The sequence below is a fragment of the Carex rostrata genome, chromosome 6 (assembly GCF_964058835.1).
Source record: "Carex rostrata chromosome 6, lpCarRost1.2, whole genome shotgun sequence".
Taxonomy (NCBI): domain Eukaryota; kingdom Viridiplantae; phylum Streptophyta; class Magnoliopsida; order Poales; family Cyperaceae; genus Carex; species Carex rostrata.
In genome coordinates this window covers 2,673,812-2,697,410 of record NC_135923.1, presented here as the reverse complement: position 1 = coordinate 2,697,410, position 23,599 = coordinate 2,673,812, and the positions used below count along the sequence as shown (strand labels likewise).

Here is a 23,599-nt window from a genome sequence, read left to right as displayed (position 1 = left end):
TCAAATGACATTATTTCTGCTGTCCATTCAGCAATTATTTTGGAATGTTTGGATGATTCAAAACATAGTATTGAACAAGTGTAATAATTGGATTTTGAAGTTATTGGTAGCATCTACAAGGATTTAAAAATAAAATAAAATAAAATAAAATAAAAGAAGCTAAGTTGTATACTCAGAGTGAGCAGGTATTATAATAGGTATTGTAGTAAGGGACATATTACACAGAGTAAACAGGTACTGTAATAGGTATTGTGGTAAGGGATACATTACACAGAGTAAGCAGCAGATACATAACGCAAGCAAAACTGTTCCAAGCAGTTGAGAGGAAAAGATCAATTTCGACACTTCAAGTGTTGTCATCCCCTCAATTTGTACTATAAATTAATGCTAATTGCAACACACTTTCGACGCAAAAAAAAGACAATTTCAGATAAAGAGAAATGTTGCCTCTTCAAGAGGTGATCTTTACTTTAACGCATAATATGTCACTACTCTGGATCTTTCTGTTATCTATCTTCATACTTTGCTTCAGTGTAAAGAGAAGAAACTTCTCGAAACGCCCTGAAAAGTTTCCACCTTCGCCTCCAAAACTTCCATTCATAGGAAACATCCACCAACTAAGCTCTCTTTACCATCAATCTCTGTATTCACTCTCTCTAAAATATGGGCCCCTCATGCTACTTCATTTTGGTGAAGTACCATACCTTATTGTTTCGTCGTCCGATATGGCATGTGCCGTATTACGGACCCATGGCCTCACCTTTGCCAGTCGGCCTTCTTCTGTTGTCCCGGACATCATTCGTTTTCGTGACTTGGCCTTTGAACCCTACGGTGAGGATTGGAGGCAATTGAAAAAGATCTTCACAATCCATTTAATGAGTACCAAAAAGGTTGCCTCCTATAAATCAAATCGAGAGGAACAAGTTGGTAATTTGATTGCAAAAATTAGCAACCATGCATCCAAGTCAAGAGGTGATCCTATAGAATTAGGCAAGGTTTTGTTCTCATTCATGATTGATGTAATTTCTGGGGTTGTTTCTGGAAAAGTCATTATGGAAGAACAAAAGTATGTCATGTTTAAAGAGGTGATAGAAGAGTTTTTTAGTTTAATGGGACAATTTAGTGTTGGCGATTTGTTTCCTTCTTTGTCATTGCTAGAAGGCCTTATAGGATTGAGCCGGAAGGCTCGTAGAATTAGAAATAAGTTGGATATGTTGTTTGAAGAGATAATTCAAGCTCATATTCAAAGCGGAGAGAGCAACGAGGGACAAGATAATTTAGTTGATATTTTACTTTGTTTGAAGAATGATCCAAGCATCAACTTTGAGATCACCATAGATAATATCAAGGGGCTACTTACGGTAAGTTTTTTTTAATTTTTTTTGAAAAATTCAAATTATTCAACTTACATATCAAATGAAAGTCTTGTATCTTTAATTGCAAACATGATCTTATATGTGATCACTATAAGACAATATTCTCAGGATATGAAGAAATATAACTGTTAAATAGATGAAAATGACAAAAGAGAGAAAAATAATTTATTATTCTTCTCAAGAACCTTGAGTTTATAACTATATACATATCACAATCAAATTATTCAGGACGCATTTGCTGGTGGAGTTGATACAACATACATCACCCTAAATTGGGCAATGGCAGAGCTGATTAAAAATCCTAAACATATGAAGATGCTGCAAGAAGAGGTTAGAGGAATAGTAAAGCATGGTGACATGGTGAGATCAGAAGATTTAGACCAAATGAGTTACTTAAAAGCAGTGATCAAAGAAACCCTACGGCTACATCCTCCTGGCCCTTTGTTGGTTCCAAGGGAATCGATAGAAGAATGCGAAATAAATGGTTTCACAATTCCTAAAGGAACCAAAGTCCTAATCAATGGGTGGGCCATTGGGAGGGAGGCAAAATCATGGGAGGTGCCAGAGGAGTTCATGCCAGAAAGATTCATTGGTAGCCAAGTAGACTACAAGGGCAATGACTTTCAGTTCATCCCGTTTGGATCAGGACGCAGGATTTGCCCTGGTATATTGTTTGCTACAGCCGTGGCAGAGCTTGCATTAGCAAATCTGGTACATCACTTTAATTGGGAGTTGCCAGGTGGAATGACAAGGGACGAGTTCAACATGAGTGAATCACCGGGATTCTCTGTTAAAAGGAAGGATGATCTTCTGCTTGTTGTTAAGAAATAAGAATCTTTACCCGTCAGATAAGATAATAATTTTTATCCTCATTATAGAGGCATAAGCTGCATTCTATGTAAAATAATGTTTGTTAAGATATATAAGAGGATTAAGATGGTATGTTCTGGCAATTGATTAAACTGATGTAATACCAACATATCCTCATTTTCAATATAATATTTTGGGTAATGATGAATTTAGGAACTATCACAATGAACTAGTTCATTCATAATGATTCTACAATATTTTCTCAGGTCTCTGATAACTACCAACCAAATGTAAAGCGTTCTTTCCTGTCAAGATCTGTATAAACATCAATTGGTGTTGAGAATTTTATCAAATAAAAATTTGATGGTTAGCGAGAATGTTTTCAAATTTAAACTTACCTCACATTGCTCACATTATTATATACCTATTAAGGGATATATTACCTCACTTTGAAAACCGTTCAAGTTGTTCTCCATATTAAATTGTGCTTGGAGACTAAATTTTACATTTTTCTGAATTTTTTTAACTATTTATTAAGTCACTTTAAAAATAGCTCATCCAACGGTAGCTTCTTATTTTACTGTTTTGTTAAGCCACCGTTGGATCAGCGATTTTCAAAGTGGCTTAATACATAGTAAAAAAATTCAGAAAAATGTAAAATTTGGTCTCCAGCGAAAAGAAACTCAGACCATTCTTTTTAAAGCCAATGAAGAATGTTCTACATTTGGTGGGAAAAATGAAAGCATCCATTTGTGGCACTCCAGGCGGGTCATCAGGAGGATTCTATGCTTCATTTGTTCAAGCAACTCCTCATATGGTTCTCTAAAAACCAATATTTAAATTTCATACGGTGTAGCCTATAAATTTCATATGTTTATTACTCAGTTCAGATTAGTGGACATTTATTAAAGTGGGCCGAATTTGGACGAGCCTGGACGGACCAATGAACAGTTCGAATTTGTCCAATGGAACTGATCGATCGATTCGGTTCAAAGAAACTTAGCGATTTCTTCTTCCCGAATTGTTCACGAGCCTAGCCGAATTTGAACAACCCCTCTCTCATCTTGCCACACTCTCTCTCTCACGCCGTCATGCGCCGCTGCAAACTCTCTCTCTCACGCGTCACCACTCTCCGTCCGCCCCCCTCTCTCTCACGCGCCGGCGCCGCCTCTCTCCTCTGTCTCGTTGACGCACCTCCGTCCCGCCGTTTCTTCTCCTCCGTCTCGCCTTCCCACCCCGCTACTTCTTCGTCTCAAGGTACAAACTTTTTCGGACATAGCATACTAATAGCGATAGTGTTGGGTATTTTTATTTTAAATTTAATTAACATAGGACAAATTGTTTTCATATGAAACAGTTCCATTCCCAGAAGGAGAGAGCAGGAGGCACGTCTCGGCTCCACAGCAGACGTTTGAACCGACTGTTGAAAAATTGAATTCCTCCACCCAATCTGAAACTGAGTTGTTCTACAAGGTTATTTACTATAATATCAAAAAACAAAACAATTGGTCACAACATCTCAGAAGATCTTGCCCCTCCTTTTTATTGCCATTTCTTTGTCTAGATTTACTGTTTTCATTGCTTAATTGTATTTCTATTCATTTTAACTTGATTATAAAGTGCTACTGTATTATTTTGTTCTAAAGTTTCCAATTTTCTTTTGGCTGTAGATAATTTGAGAAGATTAAAGATTTTGGAGATCGAAGCGGATAAAGTTGCACCAGAAGAATCAGAATCTAATATTTGTGGCATTATGCACATGATCTCTGATTAATGTGCATTGTCTCATGTTAAAATAAGGTTGCTCACAGGAAGAATATGGAGAAGAAGGAGATGAAGCAGAGAACAATTTCAGAACCTCCCATAGTAACAATTTTAATTAACTCCTCCTAGTATGGGTATTTGAAATTTTTAGCGAATTTCTAGTAGGGTCGTTTCAGATTTTTGGCTGTTTAGTTTGATTGAAATTTTGACAAGTACAGGGTGGTATCAGTAGGGACTGAAATGATACTATAGTACTGGTACACTAAAGCAAATTACATTTCATAGTAGTTCATTATTACTAAGAACCCATAAGTGGGTTAACAGGGACAGGTTTCATATTTATGGCAATGCAGCTTGACATTGACAAGTACCACAAGGGACTGAAAGTCTGAAATGATACTGTAGTACTTGTTGAAAATTAATTCAAAATTATTTTTAGATAATCTCTGCATAGGTTTAGTTTAGTTAGAAGCAGTTTTTAGACGTTTGAAAACTGCAATGGTTATTTTAGGCATTGGTTATTTTAAGCATAATTATTTTAGGACTAGTAGGCATAGTGGTTAGTTATTTTTAGCCGGTTGTGTAGAGGGTGCTTAATTTAGGGAGTTGTCGGTGTCTATTTTAGAAACATTATACTGTTATAAATATCGTAGAACTCTATGTAACTGAGTAAGAGAGAAAGGAAATAAAGCGTTGTTTCTATTTAGAAAAATATTTTTCTCTCTTCAACATTCTAATTTTTGAACACTTGAAAATTTATCTAACTTGAAGTAAAGTGCAGAAAAAAAAAATTAAAATTTGAATTTCCAAGTATTATTTTAAATATCCTCCATATTCTGATAATTGAAAATTTAGTATTTAAAATAAAATAAAAACTATGGTTATTTCTAATAATGTAAAGGGGTTAAGTATAAATTTCTTTATAATTGGGAATTGCTTGAGATGACACGTGTAAACCACTATCTTTATATTATCTAATTTAAATATTTTCTTCTCACGTAACCACGTTTTCTCTCTCCCACACGTGTCATTGTTTTTGCTACTCCTGATTTTAATCTTTTTGTGATCCCCCAATTAATTTTTTTTACTCTTTCTCTCCTTCATTCTTTTCTTTTGGTGAGTCCGCCTACTACATTCCTCACTCCTGCCACGCCATCTCACACTAGATCACATCACTACATTTCTTTCTTGGAGTTATTACTAGAAATTTGAGAATAAGGCAAGGTAGTTCCAGCTAGCACAAGCAAAGCATGGGAATTAAGGTGCTGAAAATTTGTGCTCCATGTATTGTGACTTATCTACTTATCATTGGTAATGTATGTATAATTATGTGATGTATTAAAATATAATCGCCTTGCGCTGATGAGCGCAGCAGGTTGTCAATCCTATCGTCGGGATGTGAAATCAATCTTTTGCATACTGGCACAAAGCAGTGTAGTATTGCTGAGTTTATCCCAACAGTACTGTTACACTAAAGAAAAAAATATTTTATACTGTTCATTACCACTAAGAACCCATAATTGGGTTGACAGGTATGGGTTTCAGAATTCGGGCCGTTTAGCTTGACTGAAATTTGGGTAACAACTTTAATTGTCTCATAGAACCACGAACTATCTTAATTCTATTTTTTTTTTCTAGGGACCTCTCATTTAATGGTCTTACTGGTGATCTGCCCGAAAGCTTGAGTGCACTCTCTTGCTTGAAGTTATTGTAAGGAAGTAAAAGTTTGGACTTCATATGTCATAATTTTTTTCTGGCACTTGGTGGTGTGCTCTTGTTCTTGGTAACATTTATATTATAGTATGTAGTTCATTGTTTTTTATTATGAGATGGTTCTGTTTGATACTGTCAATTAATCTGTTGGTTCTGTTTTTTAATATGAGATGGTTTTGTTCTTGTGTTATATACTTCTGCACAATTTGCATTATATACTCTGTTTGTCCGTTGGTTGTCCAATGGACAGTCCATTGGTTGTCCAAACATTTTTATTGAACGGGACCAGTTTGAACTGGGCTTTGTAATGAACGGAGTTGGACGGACTTAACATGGACAGCAACCCGCCCATTACTGGACTGAACATGGACTGAATATTTATCATTTTAATCTTGATACGAGCCGGTAATGGACTGAAACCCGTCCATTAGCAGCCCTAAATGCAAAGTGTTCTTACCTGTCAAGATCTGTATAAACATCAATTGATGTTGAGAAACAGTTGGTACCTCTTTGCATTTGGTCAGGAATCTGACAGAATATATACTCCCTTTGGTTAATCCTCTCTGTGTTTGGGGAGGTAGATTTGCATAAAAGAGCAAGTACATAGGAGCAATGAATATCAATTTTATTATGTCCTTGTTATTAAGTTTGTTTTGCTGCATATCAACAGGGAATTGTAGAATTTCTTCAAACACTGTTGGAGATGCTAAACATAACCATGTGGATATATACAAAGTCTATCCCACTGCCAGACTGCCTTTTCTGCTCTTTTCTTCCGCTATTTTTTTTTGTTTATTTCCAACGGCTTTTAAGCAAATTATAGTTTTATTGCTTGTATTATATTGTATTAGTATATTATTTGATTATAATTATTTATCTAAACATAAATTATTGACAAATTATTTTTTTAGTGTAAAACAAGCTTTTCGTCAAAAAGTCCGAGCCGAATCGGCCGATACACCGATCCCGATACCAATACCGATTTTTTCTTCTATGCATAAAACAATTATTAAAATGATTTATAAAATGTTCATTGTACTTTTGACCGCTTGACCATATGCTAAATAAATTCAAAACTTGAAAAAAATTGCATTTACATGCATTACTTATGAACTACTTGGATTTCAATGGTTTGAATTCATAATTTGAAGACAATCCAATAATCTTTTGAAGGTGTGCCCACCACCCTCTTCGGTGAGCACATCACATCCTAGTTTTGCTCTCTCTCTCTATATATATATGTATATGTATATGTATAACATTTCATTTATTTTATCATTATTAAATCTAAACCATAACCGATGATGGTGCAGTGAGATGTTGTTCCAGAGTGTGCATGAAATTAAGACGCCGAATGGCATGCACAGGATTACTCTCCATCATTCAAGAAATGCTTAGAATTAGGGCTTCAGTTTTCTTCAACAGGAACTTGTGTTGTACAATTCTAATTGGAATTGGGAGCGTTGTTACAAAAGAAATGTTCCAGTGGGTTGATGGCAACCCAGATCCGATCAGGGCCGTAGCAGAGGTCGGAAGATTCACCGATGACACTGTTAGTTATAAGGTAGGCATATATGTCAATGAATGAAATTAGTAATGTTAATTAATTGAGGATAGCTGCATGCATGGCTGATTTTTATTGAAATAACTCAATAAGAACAACAACTTGATAATTAATGTTTGTACACATAGAACTTGTTTTAATTAACAACATGATCAACTTTCACTGTAGCGTGAGATTGCAGTCGGGCAAGTAGCAAACCTAGTTGACTGCTATATGAAGGAACACAATGTAACAAAGGAAGAAACGATTATCAGATATAATCGCCGGATCGAGGACGGACGGATGCAAGTGAACGGAGCATTCCTTAAGCCAAGTACTGTTCTTTCCCCAGCGGTTACAGAGACGATTTATAATATCTGCTGTATGATCCAATTTATATATATACTATTACGCCGCTGATGGTTTCACTAAGTGTGCCAACATCAGAGAATTTATCAATCTACTTTATGTTGAGCAGTTGTCTATATCTGATCATTAATTGATCATATTTGAGACAATTAATTGAGCTGTATTGGGATTGATCCAGGTCGCGCGGTTTTTTGTTTTAATAATTATTTGGTTTCATCGATCAGTCAAGTACTGGGTGCGAAATAAATCGGGCTCGATCGTATGGAATTAATTATATTCTGTTGAATTTTTAGTATGCTATTCTATCATGACATGAAATAAAGTATTTCGTGGTCGTAAGGAATTAATTATATATGTTATGTTAAATTTTAGTATGTTGTTCTATGATAGTACTAAGACATGTACTATTCGGTATACTATGATGTGTATTTTTAGGGGCGGATTATAGTTATGGCTGGAAGGTGCTAAGTTACCTCAAGCTTTAATTTTTTTTTTTATTAAGTATATAGAAATCATACTAATTTGTTTCTTTTATATTCAGGAGCTCTCCGTAATAATATAACAAAGTTAAAAAAAAATCTGTCAAAATGGATATCATATTGATACAAGTAATGAAAAAAAAATAATGTTGAATATATGTATATAAAAACAATGCATATTGAAAACAAAATTTTCCTCCAACTTGTATTGCGCATATATTAGTACAATTGAATCACATTTTATAGTAAATCAGTCGCTTAGACATAACAATATGTTTATAGCTTGGCAAGACTGGTTGGGTCATTCCGGATCAATAATGATGCGAAAAATATTAGAGAATTAATGTAAACATTTGATACCACGCTATTATATCTAAATTTCCGACCGAATTTTGTACCAAAACCTGTGCCCAATATTGTAAAACCATGTTTATTCCATTAAATATCTATAGAATATGGTACTGCTACGCTTTTATTCTTATCTTGCAGGAAACGGGCGAAAATGGGAAGAAAATATTGTCACACCCCGCACGGGTCGTAACAGTCCCCCGCCGTAAGCATACACTCCATGTATACTTACAAGGCATTTAAAGTAAATCAAGCATTTCACAATAAAATAATATAAAAGCAGGTTCATATATGTAAATCAGAGTACACAGTCTGGTCAGAATATCATACAACAAAAGTATCTCATCCGGATACCAACCATGAGGCCTACCCTAAATGTATATAACAAAACATGTCTAGGGTCCTGTGATGGTCAGCTACTAAGGCCTACTACTCGCGTGCCTCTCCGGAATCTGTCGCACCAGTACCTGTAAAATAACCCAAGGGGTGGGGGTGAGAATAAAATTCTCAGTGTGAATTTGCCACAGTTTAGACTATTGGACTTGAAATCAAACGCCATATTCAACAATGAAACCCAAACCAAAACAGTTCAAACAGATATATATTCATAAATAACAGAACGCGAATGCTCGACAACAATTAATCCAATTTGAACCACATTTAACGGAATTTCTAAGATGAATTTCAAACACAACGCATATTTGGCTTAACTCGACTCATTAGGGCTTGTAGCAACTACAGATGTTCTTTCGAGCTGGACCCTTTATCAAACCCTCGTCTGTAGGGTTACTGACACCTACAGACACTCCACCGAGCTGGACCCTTTATCTGACACCCATCTGTAATCGCTTGGCTTAACAGTTATTAAGGTCTGGTTCAAGTCACATAAAGAAAATTCTATTTAGAATCGTTTCCAATATTCGCAATATTCAATTGACCGTCCAAATGCATTAACACGTAGGAGAATGCCACCGAGCCACAGACGTTTCACACTAGTCACCCACGATTCCAATTCACACATCATAACATAATCACCCTCCCTCGTCCCAACCGGTACTGGGAAACATTGAGGGCCGTTCACCTAAGGCCATTAGGATCCTGGGAATCAAAGCCAGCATACAGCCCGACTTTGCAAATTCATTGGATCCAAGTGCTTAACTTCGTAAATCCATTCACATACATATCAAATCGTGGTGACTTTCAATCAGATCAGATCATAATAGATCGACACAACCTACAACCATACCAACATGCAAATCACTCAAGTCACATCAATTCGAGTTTAATTTGATTGGGCTATGCAAATGCTCTACACAATTCAATGATGCAAGTAATGATATTCAACATGACAAACGAATAAACAGTTTAATTCCTGAAAATAAAGTATCAAACAAGTCCAAGAATCCCGCACCTGATTACGATGAGCGTACCGCTTAGTTAAGGATCGGGCGTCTCGAACTGTCCCACAAAGTCTTGCTCGACCGAGCCTACACCTATATTTCACGTATACTAGGTTTAATCTTGGTTCACACATTCAGTTCTCGTAACCCTTCAGTTTACCGTTTGGTTAAACCCTAATTTGGTCAAATCTCAAATCAGCCGTTAAATGTTCTAGAAATTCAAGATCAAGGGGTAACCTTACCGATTATAAGTCTCATCGGTTGGATTAAACGAGTCAATTCACGATTATGCTCAATTTAGGTTTTGGCACGAAAACCCTAAAAATCGATATCTGAAATCGAGATGAAATCGGGAAAGAATCGGCAAATAAACAGTCAAAGAAGCTCAGGGAGCTAGTTTACAAGAAATTCAAACACAAATCTCGGGTTTAAAACAAAAACCCGAGCAATCGAGAAATCCGAGATTTTAGAAAGAACCAGAAAGAGAAAGAAATACCGAATAGGAGAGCTAGGAGAGATCCACAGCCGCTTACTCGGTTCCAATTTTGATTTCTCGCAACAATTGGGGGTTTGAAAGGGAGAGGAAGCTCTCTCGCTCTTTTTCTTCTCTCTTGGGTGAAAATCACTTAAAATGGGGAAAGGAATGAAGTGGGAGAGAGAGAGAAGGTTCAATTTGAGTTTTAGGGTTAAAATTACCCTGAGTGCGGACGCACCCATCCGCAGTGCGAGTGGCTTCACCCGCACTCGGCACTTAGTCAGTTTTCGGAAAAATACAAATTAACACAGAAATCTCCGAGTGCAGACGCACTCATCCGCAGTGCGGATCACTTCACCCGCACTCAGCGCTTAGTCAATTTTCGACAGAATTTCAGAAAAAGTCCGAGCCTAATGCGGATGCATTCCATCCGCAGTGCAGGTCCATCCATCCGCACTCAGTACTTAGAAGAATTTTAGAAAATTCAGATCAACACATGATTTCATGAGTGCGAACGCACCCACCCGCAGTGCGGTTCAATCCATCCGCACTTAGGAAAATTCAGACCAACACAGAATTTCATGAGTGCGGATGCACCCATCCGTAGTGCGGGTCAACCATCCGCACTCGCACCGAATTTTAGAAAATAATCAAAGGGAATTAGAGGCCAGTGCGGGTCAGTCACCCGCACTCACCACCAGTGCGGACGCACTGGACCAAAAAAGGTTCAGAACTTCAAAATTTCGATGCGGTTTCGATTCACACTTAACTTACTTATTTAGAGGAACCTTAATTAAGGTTTAACTTCCATTTTGTTAGCACGATTTTCGATTCTTGCTTTTAAATCATTAAAAATTAATTGTAAAAATTTCGTAACGTAACAAATATGTTTTCTGACTTTTCTACACGGGTCGGACAAGCCTTGACACGGCCCTTGTCAGACAAATCTGTTTTCTGACTTTTCTACACGGGTCCGAAAAGCCTTGACACAGCCCTTGTCAGACATCTGTTTTCTGACTTTTTTACACGGGTCGGACAAGTTTTGACACGGGTCAGACTAGAGTTAAACCTGACACAGGTCGGACAAGTTTTGACACGGGTCTTGTCAGACAAATCTGGCAGGAAATCTGGAAATTGGGAAAGAAGTCTCAATGAAGAAAAGTCAGTCTTGGGTCTTTAAAAACGTAATTCCCTGCACCAGGGAGGGTATCTGGGCATGCTGGATCAACATAGGGTTTGGGAGCGAGGGCTTCGCTTGGAGAACAAGTAGAGAGGCGAAAAATGAGAGTTTTGCGACGGATCTTCTTCATTCCTTGAGTTTTGCCATGAGCTCCCTTATCATTATCTTTACTTGTTTTATTTGCTTTCTTTTTCTTTTAGTTTCTAGGGTTAAGATATAATCGAATGTTTTGTTTTGCATGATAGTTATTTGATTCTTGTGTTAGAATTTGTGTTTGTTTGATTGTGTTTGATTTTAATTGCTTAGATTAAGTTGTTTGATTTTTATTGGTTTGTCACTAGATGCACGATCACATCTAAAGCGCATTCTCCCCTTTAAAATCTCTCAACCAAAGCTAAGTACATGAGGTAGGTTTAGTGATCCGAAAGGTAAAACCAAATAGTAGCCGAAAGGTGAACATTTTCTCTTATTGACAGATAAGATGTTACCTTTAGTATACCAAACAAGCAACTAGATAATTCGGACCAACACGAAAGTCGAAGTCTAGAATCCTAAGAGGGTAAATATTGCAATTCTATACCAAGTCAATAAACCGATATACGACAGTTGAGGTTTAGAAACATTAGGTCTAGTCAGTTGAACCCTACACAAAGGAACAGCACAAAGAAACAGTAACTGGTGCATTAACTCGAAGTCAATACGGGTCGGACAGGAAGCTGTACGACCCGTATTACCTGATACGACCCGTGTCAGGGACTGAGAGGCAGAACTTAGATGAGTCTGAAACCCTAGAAACGCCTTTTTATTCTTATTAAACAAAACCCCAAAAATATTTATTGTTTTGAATATTATTATTTATCTTTTTAAAACACCAAAATCACATTTGCAACTTCTAGAGTTTATTTAATTTAAGTAAAGTCCAGTTAAGTTTCAACCGTCCCTGTGGATCGATACCCGACAATATACTATTCGATAGGACTGTGCACTTGCAGTCTGAACCGAAGAGTATATTTAAGGTTAAAAGGTACAGTTTGTTGTACTGAAACTTTGTGCATACGCTTTTGTGTGAACAAGTTTTTGGCGCCGTTGCCGGGGACGGCTTTGAAAATTCTGAATTTTGCTTATTTTTGCTAAATTCTAGATTTTAACTTGTATCGTTTCTTTTCTTTTTCTCTCACCACAGGACTACGCTGACCTTCGTCCCACCTCCAATGGGCGATTATCATCTGAGGAACAAGAGACCAGCTGACACGGACCGCACAGCATCTGACACGGACCGTACAGCTTCTCCATCCTCAAGAACCAGTTGTTCCTGCTCGACCGCCTCTTCACACAGACCGTACAACCCTCAACACGGTCCGTGCACCCTAACTACCTTTCAGCTTCCACCTTCCAGTGAGGCACCCCTGCTTCATTCCTTACTCCATGTCTGGTTAGTTTCCATGTATATATGTATATAAAAAACAATGCATATTGAAAACAAAATTTTCCTCCAACTTGTATTGTGCATATATTAGTACAATTGAATCACATTTTATAGTAAATCAGTCGCTTACACATAACAATATGTTCATAGCTTGGCAAGACTGGTTGGGTCATTCCGGATCAATAATGATGCGAAAAATATTAGAGAATTAATGTAAACATTTGATACCACGCTATTATATCTATATTTCCAACCGAATTTTGTACCAAAACCTGTGCCCAAAACAGTAAAACCATGTTTATTCCATTAAATATCTATAGAATATGGTACTGCTACGCTTTTATACTTATCTTGCAGGAAACGGGCGAAAATGGGAAGAAAATATGTTTTCTGACTTTTCTACATGGGTCGGACAAGCCTTGACACAGCCCTTGTCAGACAAATCTGTTTTCTGACTTTTCTATACGGGTCGGACAAGCCTTGACACGGCCCTTGTCAGACAAATCTGTTTTCTGACTTTTCTACACGGGTCGGACAAGCCTTCACACGGCCCTTGTCAGACATCTGTTTTCTGACTTTTCTACACGGGTCGGACAAGTTTTGATACGGGTCGGACAAGTTTTGACACGGGTCAGACTAGAGTTAAACCTGACACGGGTCAGACAAGTTTTGACACGGGTCTTGTCAGACAAATATGGCAGGAAATCTAGAAATTGGGAAAGAAGTCTGAATGAAGAATAGTCGGTCTTGGGTCTTTAAAAACGTAATTTCCTGCACCAGGGAGGGTATCTGGGCATGCTGGATCAACCTAGGGTTTGGGAGCGAGGGCTTGGCTTGGAGAACAAGTAGAGAGGCGAAAAATGAGAGTTTTGCGACGGATCTTCTTCGTTCCTCGAGTTTTACCATGAGCTCCCTTATCATTATCTTTACTTGTTTTATTTGCTTTCTTTTCTTTTAGCTTCTAGGGTTAAGATATAATCGAATGTTTTGTTTTGCAAGATAGTTATTTGATTCTTGTGTTAGAATTTGTGTTTGTTTGATTGTGTTTGATTTCAATTGCTTAGATTAAGTTGTTTGATTTTGATTGGTTTGTCACTAGATGCGTGATCACATCTAAAGCGCATTCTCTCCTTTAAAATCTCTCAACCAAACTAAGTACATGAGGTAGGTTTACTAATCCGAAAGGTAAAACCAAATAGGAGCCGAAAGGTGAACATTTCATTTTATCGACAGATAAGAGGTTACCTTTAGTATACCAAACAAGCAACTAGGTAAATATTGCAATTCCATACCAAGTCAATAAACCAATATACGACAGTTGAGGTTTAGAAACATTAGGTCTGGTCAGTTGAACCCTACACAAAGGAACATCACAAAGAAACAGTAACTGGTGCATTAACTCGAAGTCAGTACGGGTCGGACAGGAAGCTGTACGACCCGTATTACCTGATACGACCCGTACAGGAAGCTGTACGACCTGTGTCAGGGACTGAGAGGCAGAACTTAGATGAGTCTGAAACCCTAGAAACGCCTTTTTATTATAATTAAACAAAACCCCAAAAATATTTATTGTTTTGAATATTATTATTCATCTTTTTAAAACACCAAAATCACATTTGCAACTTCTAGAGTTTATTTAATTTAAGTAAAGTCCAGTTAAGTTTCAACTGTCCCTGTGGAGCGATACCCGACAATATACTATTCGATAGGACTGTGCACTTGCAGTCTGAACCGAAGAGTATATTTAAGGTTAAAAGGTACAGCTTACTGTACTGAAACTTTGTGCATACGCTTTTGTGTGAACAACATTCATTAAAGAACCAGAAGATTCTTTAATCTGATGAATTTGTTTATGTGTTGTTTTCATTTCTAGAACGTATACAATGTGAATATTTTTGGAACACTATATTCATCATGTGAACCATTTAAATATTTTATGGTTTTAATTTATGCATCAACAAGATGATCACATGTATGTTTGTTATCAAATCTCAACCTGGCATTTGCGATATTACTTTCTTAATTTATTTGATTAAAGAGCATAATTTTATGATTATCCAATTAAAAAAATACGTCTGAAAAATACCAGAATTAATGTTGAATATCATGTAGATATTCATAAATAAAAAGAAGATATGATATTATTTTAAATAACCGATCTAGATCGTCCTAAAAGTTTTTTTTTTGAATTAGGATCGGTTATTTTAAACAACCGATCCAGATTACTACTATTAGGATTAGTTGTTTAAAATAACCGATCCTAAAAGTTTTTTTTTTGTTTTGGAATTAGGATCGGTTATAATAACCGATCCTAATAGTATCAGGATCAGTTTTTTGGAATTTATTTGAGTCTCAACTCATCTCTTTATTTTCGTTTCGCGCCTCTCTACTTAGCCAAAATATTTGAGTCTCAACTCATCCCTCTCCTCCGTGTCTCTCTCTTTCGCTGTTTCCGTCTCCGTCTCATCCTCTCCTCCGTGTTTCTCTCTCTTTGTCTCCGTCTCTCCCTCTCGCCTCACCTTCTTCACTCAGTAAGCTTTACTGTTAATTTTAGGTTTATTAATAAAGTGGATTTGCTTGTGATTTAAGAGTTTTGATGCTAATTTTGTCTTCCATTTGCAAATTTTATTTTGAACGTTACCTTGTTGGTATTTTTTCAGGCTTGCAAATTGAAGTTAGGGGATTTCAATGGTGATCTATTAGATATTCATTTTGCAATTCGTGAGAGGGAGGGTCATGCTAAGGCTTATTTTCGGCAAGGACAAATTCTGAAATTTATTTGATATTGTGTTTTTGGTGCAAAAATTATGGAATTTTTGCAAGGGTCGTACGAGAAATTCACTCTGATGATTTATTTTTCTTTTTCTGGTATTATATTCTTGTAGGGATAAGCAGTGATGACTAATTCACTCTGCTCTTTAGTGATGCAAAACTTTATTTTTACTGATAGAGAGTTCACATTTTGGTTATTTCTAAAGCTTTAGTTTAGGAAAACTTTGCATTAACATGAATTTTTTGTAATAATTTAAGATGAGTATGATATTTAATTTAGGATGTGTATATGATATTTGATTATTTTTCTTACTGTGCAAAAAAAAAGAAAATTTAGTATGCTGGCCAGCAAAATATATATGAAAGCTAGTCAAATAAATAAAAATATATTTTTTTAGCTTCAATAAAACATCAGGATCTGTGTTTAAAATAACCGATCCTAATTCTAAAAAAAAACTTTTAGGATCGGTAGTTTAAAATAACCGATCCTAAAAGTTTTTTTTTTTTTTTAGAATTAGCATCAGTTATTTTAAATAACCGATCCTAATAGTAGTTATCTGAATCGGATTTTTAAAATAACCGATCCTAAAAGTTTTTTTAATTTTTTTTGAATTAGGATCGGTTCTATTAAGCAACCGATCCTAATAGTTATTATTTGGATCGGTTGTTTAAACAACCGATCCTAATAGTTATTATTTGGATCGGTTGTTTAAATAACTGATCCAAATAGTAACTATTAGGATCGGTTGTTATCGGTTAAAGAACCGATCCAGATTTCTGAGGTATCAGTATCGCCCTGGTCAGAATTGGTTGTATTCCTATACTGATATGCGTATATAACTGATCTTGATTTTTATTTTTCCACTAGTGTTTTTGTAAAAGAAAAAATAAATTGTGAACTGAACGAGCAAAATCATTTAAAGAAAAAAACAATCAGTGAGATTGAATTTTATTGTTTCATAGTTTTATCAAATTAGTAATTTCTGTCGCTCTCAGTTGAAAAATACTGTCAGGGGCTGATAGTGCCTCTCTCTCTCTCCTAAAAAAAAGACAATGTCTCTCTCATTGTTTGACTATCACAAGAGCAGAATTTCTTAGGTGTGGACAGCAAATGATGACAAAAAGAACATTTCTCTCTCTGTCTCTCTCTGTGTGGACCTACAATGCAGGATTTTTTCTTTATAGAAATTATATAAAATTAATATTAGATATTAGATAGATTGTTCTTATAGAAGTACTCAATTTTTTTTCCTCAGTGCTAACTTCTAAACCGGAAAAAAATTTAAGTTCCATCCGTAGTCGAGTTCCACGTACTGCAGGTGGAACTTGACTGTGAAGGCTCTTAGTCTTGGTGTATCGGTGGTGGCATTTCCTCAGTGGACAGATCAACCAACGAATGTGAAATTTGTGTACCAACAAAAAATATGATTTTGTCTGGTACCTACAGGTACCATACCTTATAAGGATGTACCGCTTGGTCTTTGTTTGTGGTTTTTTTTCTAAGCTTCATTCAACTTTAATCATAGTCCCATAACCCTCAATTGTGCCATTGAAACCTCGTCTTAAATAAATCGAACTCAATTGACCTTCAAACCATATATAAAACGATGAGTGCTTCAGAACAATCAGCAAAAATCAAAATCCTTGTTGAAAATTTATAGGTATTTATTGTGAAAAATAGCGGAACATCAAACTTTTATATTTTGAACACCCAAGCTAATATTTATTAGACAATTGGGATATAAATATTATTAGTATTGATTTTGACCTCATCAATGAGAATATATTAAATGAGAGTGGTATATATATATGAGCCAAATAACCATTCCAAAAAGAAACTGTGTCGACCAAGTACAAACTAGAAATTCTTATAATTGTGGGATCCACTAGTCAGTATTAATGAGAAAGAAGACCCCAAACTCCCTTCTCTAGTGCTAACTGGAACCAATTAATTCAAATTTTTCTTCAATTTCCTCTATTCGTCTCCATTTCTGTGTGTACATAATACCTCCATTTCTTCTTATTTATGTTTTCCGATTTGATTTTAATTTTATTTTTTGTATCTTTTCTTTTTTATTTTTTATTTTTTGTTTCTCTTATATTCTTGATTTTCTTTTCCTTTCTTTACATTCCTTTTTATTATTGAAAGGCTTAATTATGAGATTAATCGCATAGGAAATTGATATCGGCCATTTTGACGACTTCATCCCTCACACGGATGCGGGCCGGCACACCCATTATGAAGGCCATGAGCTTTTTGGAGGCCTTCACCCTAACCCCAATTTGATTTCAATGCTATAGAAATTTACCAAAAACAGCGGTTTTCAAACTAGCTTAATAAATAGTAAAAAAATTTCAAAAAATATAAAATTTGGTCTCCAAGTAGATTATAATATAGATTAAACATCTAACGGTTTGGATTTATTGTATGAACATCACAAAATAAAAAAAGGGGTGGCAGCACCTTGGACAGAAATGCTGCCGGCAGAAAATTAGCCGGATCATATATATATATATATATCTGTATCTGTGTGTGTGTGTATGTATATATGTATGTATATTATTAGACGAGGAGCAATTTAAGGAGATGCAAACTATCGTCTAGAAAAATTGTTATATATATATAGAAAGACAGAGAGTAAGGGTACCATGCTTTGCAAATTAAAGTGGGTGTTTTAATTTGCGCTCATATCTCTAGATTCAAAATTAAAAACGACAATCCGAACCGTTCAAGTTGATATCCATATCAAATTGTGCTTGGAGACCAAATTTTATATTTTTTTTGGAAATTTTTTTACTATTTTTTTAGAATTTTTCAAAATCAGTGTTTTTCAGAAAATTCTGGACCATCAAAAACAGTGATTTTGAAAAATTCTAATAAAATAGTAAAAAATTTCCCAAAAATATAAAATTGTCTCCAAGCACAATTTGATATAGATATCAACTTGAGTGCAAATTAAAACACCCACTTTAATTTGCAAAGAATGGTAGCCTTACTCTGTTGTGTGTGTGTACACACACACGTATATGCTGGAAATCTGGATAAATTTTTTTAATGAACTATATATTGACTATATATGGAAATTAGTAAGAAAAATTGCCACTTTGGAATTGTAAGAGAACTAAAATGTATAAATCTTATATGAAGTGAAAAATCTATGAAAAATCTTGAAAAATCAATGTATAAATCTTATATGAAATGAAAAATCAATGAAAAATCTTGAAAAATCAATGTATAAATCTTGTATAAATCTTAGAAAAATCAATGAAAAGAACAACACAGTAAATGTCAACATAAAAGTACAAGTCATTTTGACAAAAGCAATGCTCTTTGTGTAAAAAGTCGTAAGTTCGAAACTCAAAAACACAATTCTTTGTGAATATTAATAGTTGGGTGGCTTTACTTCAACCCTTTATTTCAATATATATATAAAGAGGAGGGTTCAAATGCCTCCATTTTTTGTGCCTCCATCATGCATCTATTTTTAAAAATTTAATAACTCAATGTTTGAAACTTAAACGTCAAAATAAAACAGTTAGATGTGATCTATGTTATTTTCTCTATGTGCCCATAAAAAATTATCACATTTTGATTTTGATTTTATGTGTAACAATAAGTTAAAAAATCAACATCTAGGAATTATCCACATTAGTATACATTTTTACAAGCTCAAGATGACAACCAAAGCAAAGTTAAAATGCCATAATATTTTACACGTGCATAGATAAAATGATGTAGTTCATATCCACATTAGCACTATATATGCACAATGAAATTAAGACTTGTTGAAATCGTCAAAATCAGGTGGAAGGGAAGGTTTGTCAAATTGGGTGGACGGGAAGTGAATGGATGTGAGTAAATTGGATTTAATTGAGATGTGCCAACTAATGTGTCAATATAGATTTTTCTAATTTTACTTTTCATTTATATAATATTCCGATTTGACAAGTCCAGTCTTATCTAAATTAAGACTTGTCAAATAAAAATATATTCATCAAGTTTTTAGTGTTATCCAAAATTTTATATTTTTTGTACTATTAAATTGAATTAGACAAATTTCTACGCATCCTTTCTCATTTTTAATATTTTGTTTTTGGGTTTTCTATGAATAAAAATGACGGTTTCAAATGGGACTCCGTGATGTGCCCATTCATGCTAAAATAAGAATAATTTAATATGTACTTTTTTAATTTTATCAAACTATTTTTTTTATGGTTGGCAAGAATTTTTTCAAATTTAAACTTTTTTTTTTTAAATCTTCGCAGAGGCAAATTTAAAATTACCTTACATTATTATATACCTACTAGAAATTCAAACGACATTATTTCTGCTGTCTATTCAGCAATTATTTTGGAATGTTTGGATGATTCAAAACATAGTATTGAACAAGTGTAATAATTGGATTTTGAAGTTATTGGTAGCATCTACAAGGATTTAAAAATAAAATAAAAGAAGCTAAGTTGTATACTCAGAGTGAGCAGGTATTGTAATAGGTATTGTAGTAAGGGACATATTACACAGAGTAAGGAGGTACAGTAATAGGTATTGTGGTAAGGGATACATTACACAGTAAGCAGCAGATACGTAACGCAAGCAAAACTGTTCCAAGCAGTTGAGAGGAAAAGATCAGTTTTGACACTTCAAGTGTTGTCATCCCCTCAATTTGTACTATAAATTAATGCTAATTGCAACAACTTTCGAGGCAAAAAAAAACACTTTCAGATAAAGAGAAATGTTGCCTCTTCAAGAGGTGATCTTTACTTTAACCCATAATATGTCACTACTCTCGATCTTTCTGTTATCTATCTTCATACTTTGTTTCAGTGTAAAGAGAAGAAACTTCTCGAAACGCCCTGAAAAGTTTCCACCTTCGCCTCCAAAGCTTCCATTCATAGGAAACATCCACCAACTAAGCTCTCTTTACCATCAATCTTTGTATTCACTCTCTCTAAAATATGGGCCCCTCATGCTACTTCATTTTGGTGAAGTACCATACCTTATTGTTTCGTCGTCCGATATGGCATGTGCCGTATTACGGACCCATGGCCTCACCTTTGCCAGTCGGCCTTCTTCTGTTGTCCCGGACATCATTCGTTTTCGTGACTTGGCCTTTGAACCCTACGGTGAGGATTGGAGGCAATTGAAAAAGATCTTCACAATCCATTTAATGAGTACCAAAAAGGTTGCCTCCTATAAATCAAATCGAGAGGAGCAAGTTGGTAATTTGATTGCAAAAATTAGCAACCATGCATCCAAGTCGAGAGGTGATCCTATAGAATTAAGCAAGGTTTTGTTCTCATTCATGATTGATGTAATTTCTGGGGTTGTTTCTGGAAAAGTCATTATGGAAGAACAAAAGTATGTCATGTTTAAAGAGGTGATAGAAGAGTTTTTTAGCTTAATGGGACAATTTAGTGTTAGCGATTTGTTTCCTTCTTTGTCATTGTTAGAAGGCCTTATAGGATTGAGCCGGAAGGCTCGTAGAATTAGAAATAAGTTGGATATGTTGTTTAAAGAGATAATTCAAGCTCATATTCAAAGCGGAGAGAGCAACGAGGGACAAGATAATTTAGTTGATATTTTACTTTGTTTGAAGAATGATCCAAGCCTCAACTTTGAGATCACCATAGATAATATCAAGGGCCTACTTACGGTAAGTTTATTTTTTGAAAAAATTCAAATCATTCAACTTACATATCAAATGAAAGTCTGGTATCTTGAATTGCAAACATGATCTTATATGTGATCACTATATGACAATATTCTCACGATATGAAGAAATATAACTGTTACAAAAATGAAAATGACAAAAGAGAGAAAAATAATTTATTATGCTATTTTCTCAAGAACCTTGAGTTTATAACTATATACATATCACAATCAAATTATTCAGGACGCATTTGCTGGTGGAGTTGATACAACATACATCACCCTAAATTGGGCAATGGCAGAGCTGATTAAAAATCCTAAACATATGAAGATGCTGCAAGAAGAGGTTAGAGGAATAGTAAAGCATGGTGACATGGTGAGATCAGAAGATTTAGACCAAATGAGTTACTTAAAAGCAGTGATCAAAGAAACCCTACGGCTACATCCTCCTGGCCCTTTGTTGGTTCCAAGGGAATCGATAGAAGAATGTGAAATAAATGGTTTCACAATTCCTAAAGGAACCAAAGTCCTAATCAATGGGTGGGCCATTGGGAGGGAGGCAAAATCATGGGAGGTGCCAGAGGAGTTCATGCCAGAAAGATTCATTGGTAGCCAAGTAGACTACAAGGGGAATGACTTTCAGTTCATCCCGTTTGGATCGGGACGCAGGATTTGCCCTGGTATATTGTTTGCTACAGCCGTGGCAGAGCTTGCATTAGCAAATCTGGTACATCACTTTAATTGGGAGTTGCCAGGTGGAATGACAAGGGACGAGTTCAACATGAGTGAATCACCGGGATTCTCCGTTAAAAGGAAGGATGATCTTCTGCTTGTTGTTAAGAAATAAGAATCTTTACCCGTCAGATAAGATAATAATTTTTAGCCTCATTATAGAGGCATAAGCTGCATTCTATGTAAAATAATGTTTGTTAAGATATATAAGAGGATTAAGATGGTATGTTCTGGCAATTGATTAAACTGATGTAATACCAACATATCCTCATTTTCAATACAATATTTTGGGTAATGATGAATTTAGGCACTATCGCAATGAACTAGTTCATTCATAATGATTCTACAATATTTTCTCAGGTCTCTGATAACTACCAACCAAATGTAAAGCGTTCTTTCCTGTCAAGATCTGTATAAACATCAATTGGTATTGAGAATTTAAAATGGGACCACGTGATGTGCCCATTCATGCTAAAATGTTAATAATTTAAGATGTACTTATTAAGGGATATATTACCTCACTTTGAAAACCGTTCAAGTTGTTCTCCATATTAAATTGTGCTTTGAGACCAAATTTAAAATTTTTCTCAATTTTTTTACTATTTATTAAGCCACTTTGAAAATAGCTGATCCAACGGTGGCTTCTGATTTTACTGTTTTGTTAAGCCACCGTTGAATCAGCGATTTTCAAAGTGTCTTAATAAATAGTAAAAAATTTCAGATCAAAAATGTAAAATTTGGTCTCCAGCGAAAAGAAACCCACAACATTCTTTTTAAAGCCGATGAAGATTGTTCTACATTTGGTGGGAAAAATGAAAGCATCCATTTGTGGCACTCCAGGCGGGTCATCAGGAGGATTCTATGCTTCATTTGTTCAAGCAACTCCTCATACGGTTCTCTAAAAACCAATATTTAAATTTCATACGGTGTAGCCTATAAATTTCATATGTTTATTACTGAACAAATAATGAACAAGTTTATTACTGAACACGGCCCGAAACTCAGTTCAGATTAGTGGACATTTATTAAAGTGGGCCGAATTTGGACGAGCCTGGACGGACCAATGAACAGTTCGAATTTGTCCAATGGAACCGATCGATCGATTCGGTTCAAAGAAACTTAGTGATTTCTTCTTCCCGAATTGTTCATGAGCCTAGCCGAATTTGAACAACCCCTCTCTCATCTTGCCACACTCTCTCTCTCACGCCGTCATGCGCGGCTGCAAACTCTCTTTCTCACGCGTCACCACTCTCAGTCCGGCCCCCTCTCTCTCACGCGCCGGCGCCGCCTCTCTCCTCTGTCTCGTTGACGCACCTCCGTCCCGCCGTTTCTTCTCCTCCGTCTCGCCTTCCCGCCCCGCTACTTCTTCGTCTCAAGGTACAAACTTTTTCGGACATAGCATACTAATAGCGATAGTGTTGGGTATTTTTATTTTAAATTTAATTAACATAGGACAAATTGTTTTCATATGAAACAGTTCCATTCCCAGAAGGAGAGAGCAGGAGGCACGTCTCGGCTCCACAGCAGACGTTTGAACCGACTGTTGAAAAATTGAATTCCTC

At 35.6% G+C, this 23,599-nt stretch overlaps 2 protein-coding genes across 2 annotated transcripts; both read left to right on the top strand.

The window, feature by feature from the left end:
- Positions 1-407: 407 nt before the first annotated feature.
- On the top strand, positions 408-2,362 carry LOC144555061 (cytochrome P450 71A1-like). The gene is made up of 2 exons (XM_078303263.1): positions 408-1,361; positions 1,605-2,362. Exons 1-2 carry the CDS (start codon positions 441-443, stop codon positions 2,205-2,207), a joined length of 1,524 nt encoding a protein of 507 aa, XP_078159389.1. The 5' UTR covers positions 408-440; the 3' UTR covers positions 2,208-2,362.
- Positions 2,363-20,357: 17,995 nt separating this feature from the next.
- On the top strand, positions 20,358-22,342 carry LOC144555117 (cytochrome P450 71A1-like). Its single transcript, XM_078303339.1, has 2 exons — positions 20,358-21,309; positions 21,550-22,342. Exons 1-2 carry the CDS (start codon positions 20,389-20,391, stop codon positions 22,150-22,152), a joined length of 1,524 nt encoding a protein of 507 aa, XP_078159465.1. The 5' UTR covers positions 20,358-20,388; the 3' UTR covers positions 22,153-22,342.
- Positions 22,343-23,599: the final 1,257 nt, after the last annotated feature.

Coding starts and splice junctions, on each gene's coding strand:
- LOC144555061 (XM_078303263.1), top strand. CDS start 441: ATGTTGCCTCTTCAAGAGGTGATCTTTACTTTAACGCATAATATGTCA. Junction 1,362..1,604: donor ATATCAAGGGGCTACTTACG/GTAAGTTTTTTT, acceptor CAAATTATTCAG/GACGCATTTGCTGGTGGAGT.
- LOC144555117 (XM_078303339.1), top strand. CDS start 20,389: ATGTTGCCTCTTCAAGAGGTGATCTTTACTTTAACCCATAATATGTCA. Junction 21,310..21,549: donor ATATCAAGGGCCTACTTACG/GTAAGTTTATTT, acceptor CAAATTATTCAG/GACGCATTTGCTGGTGGAGT.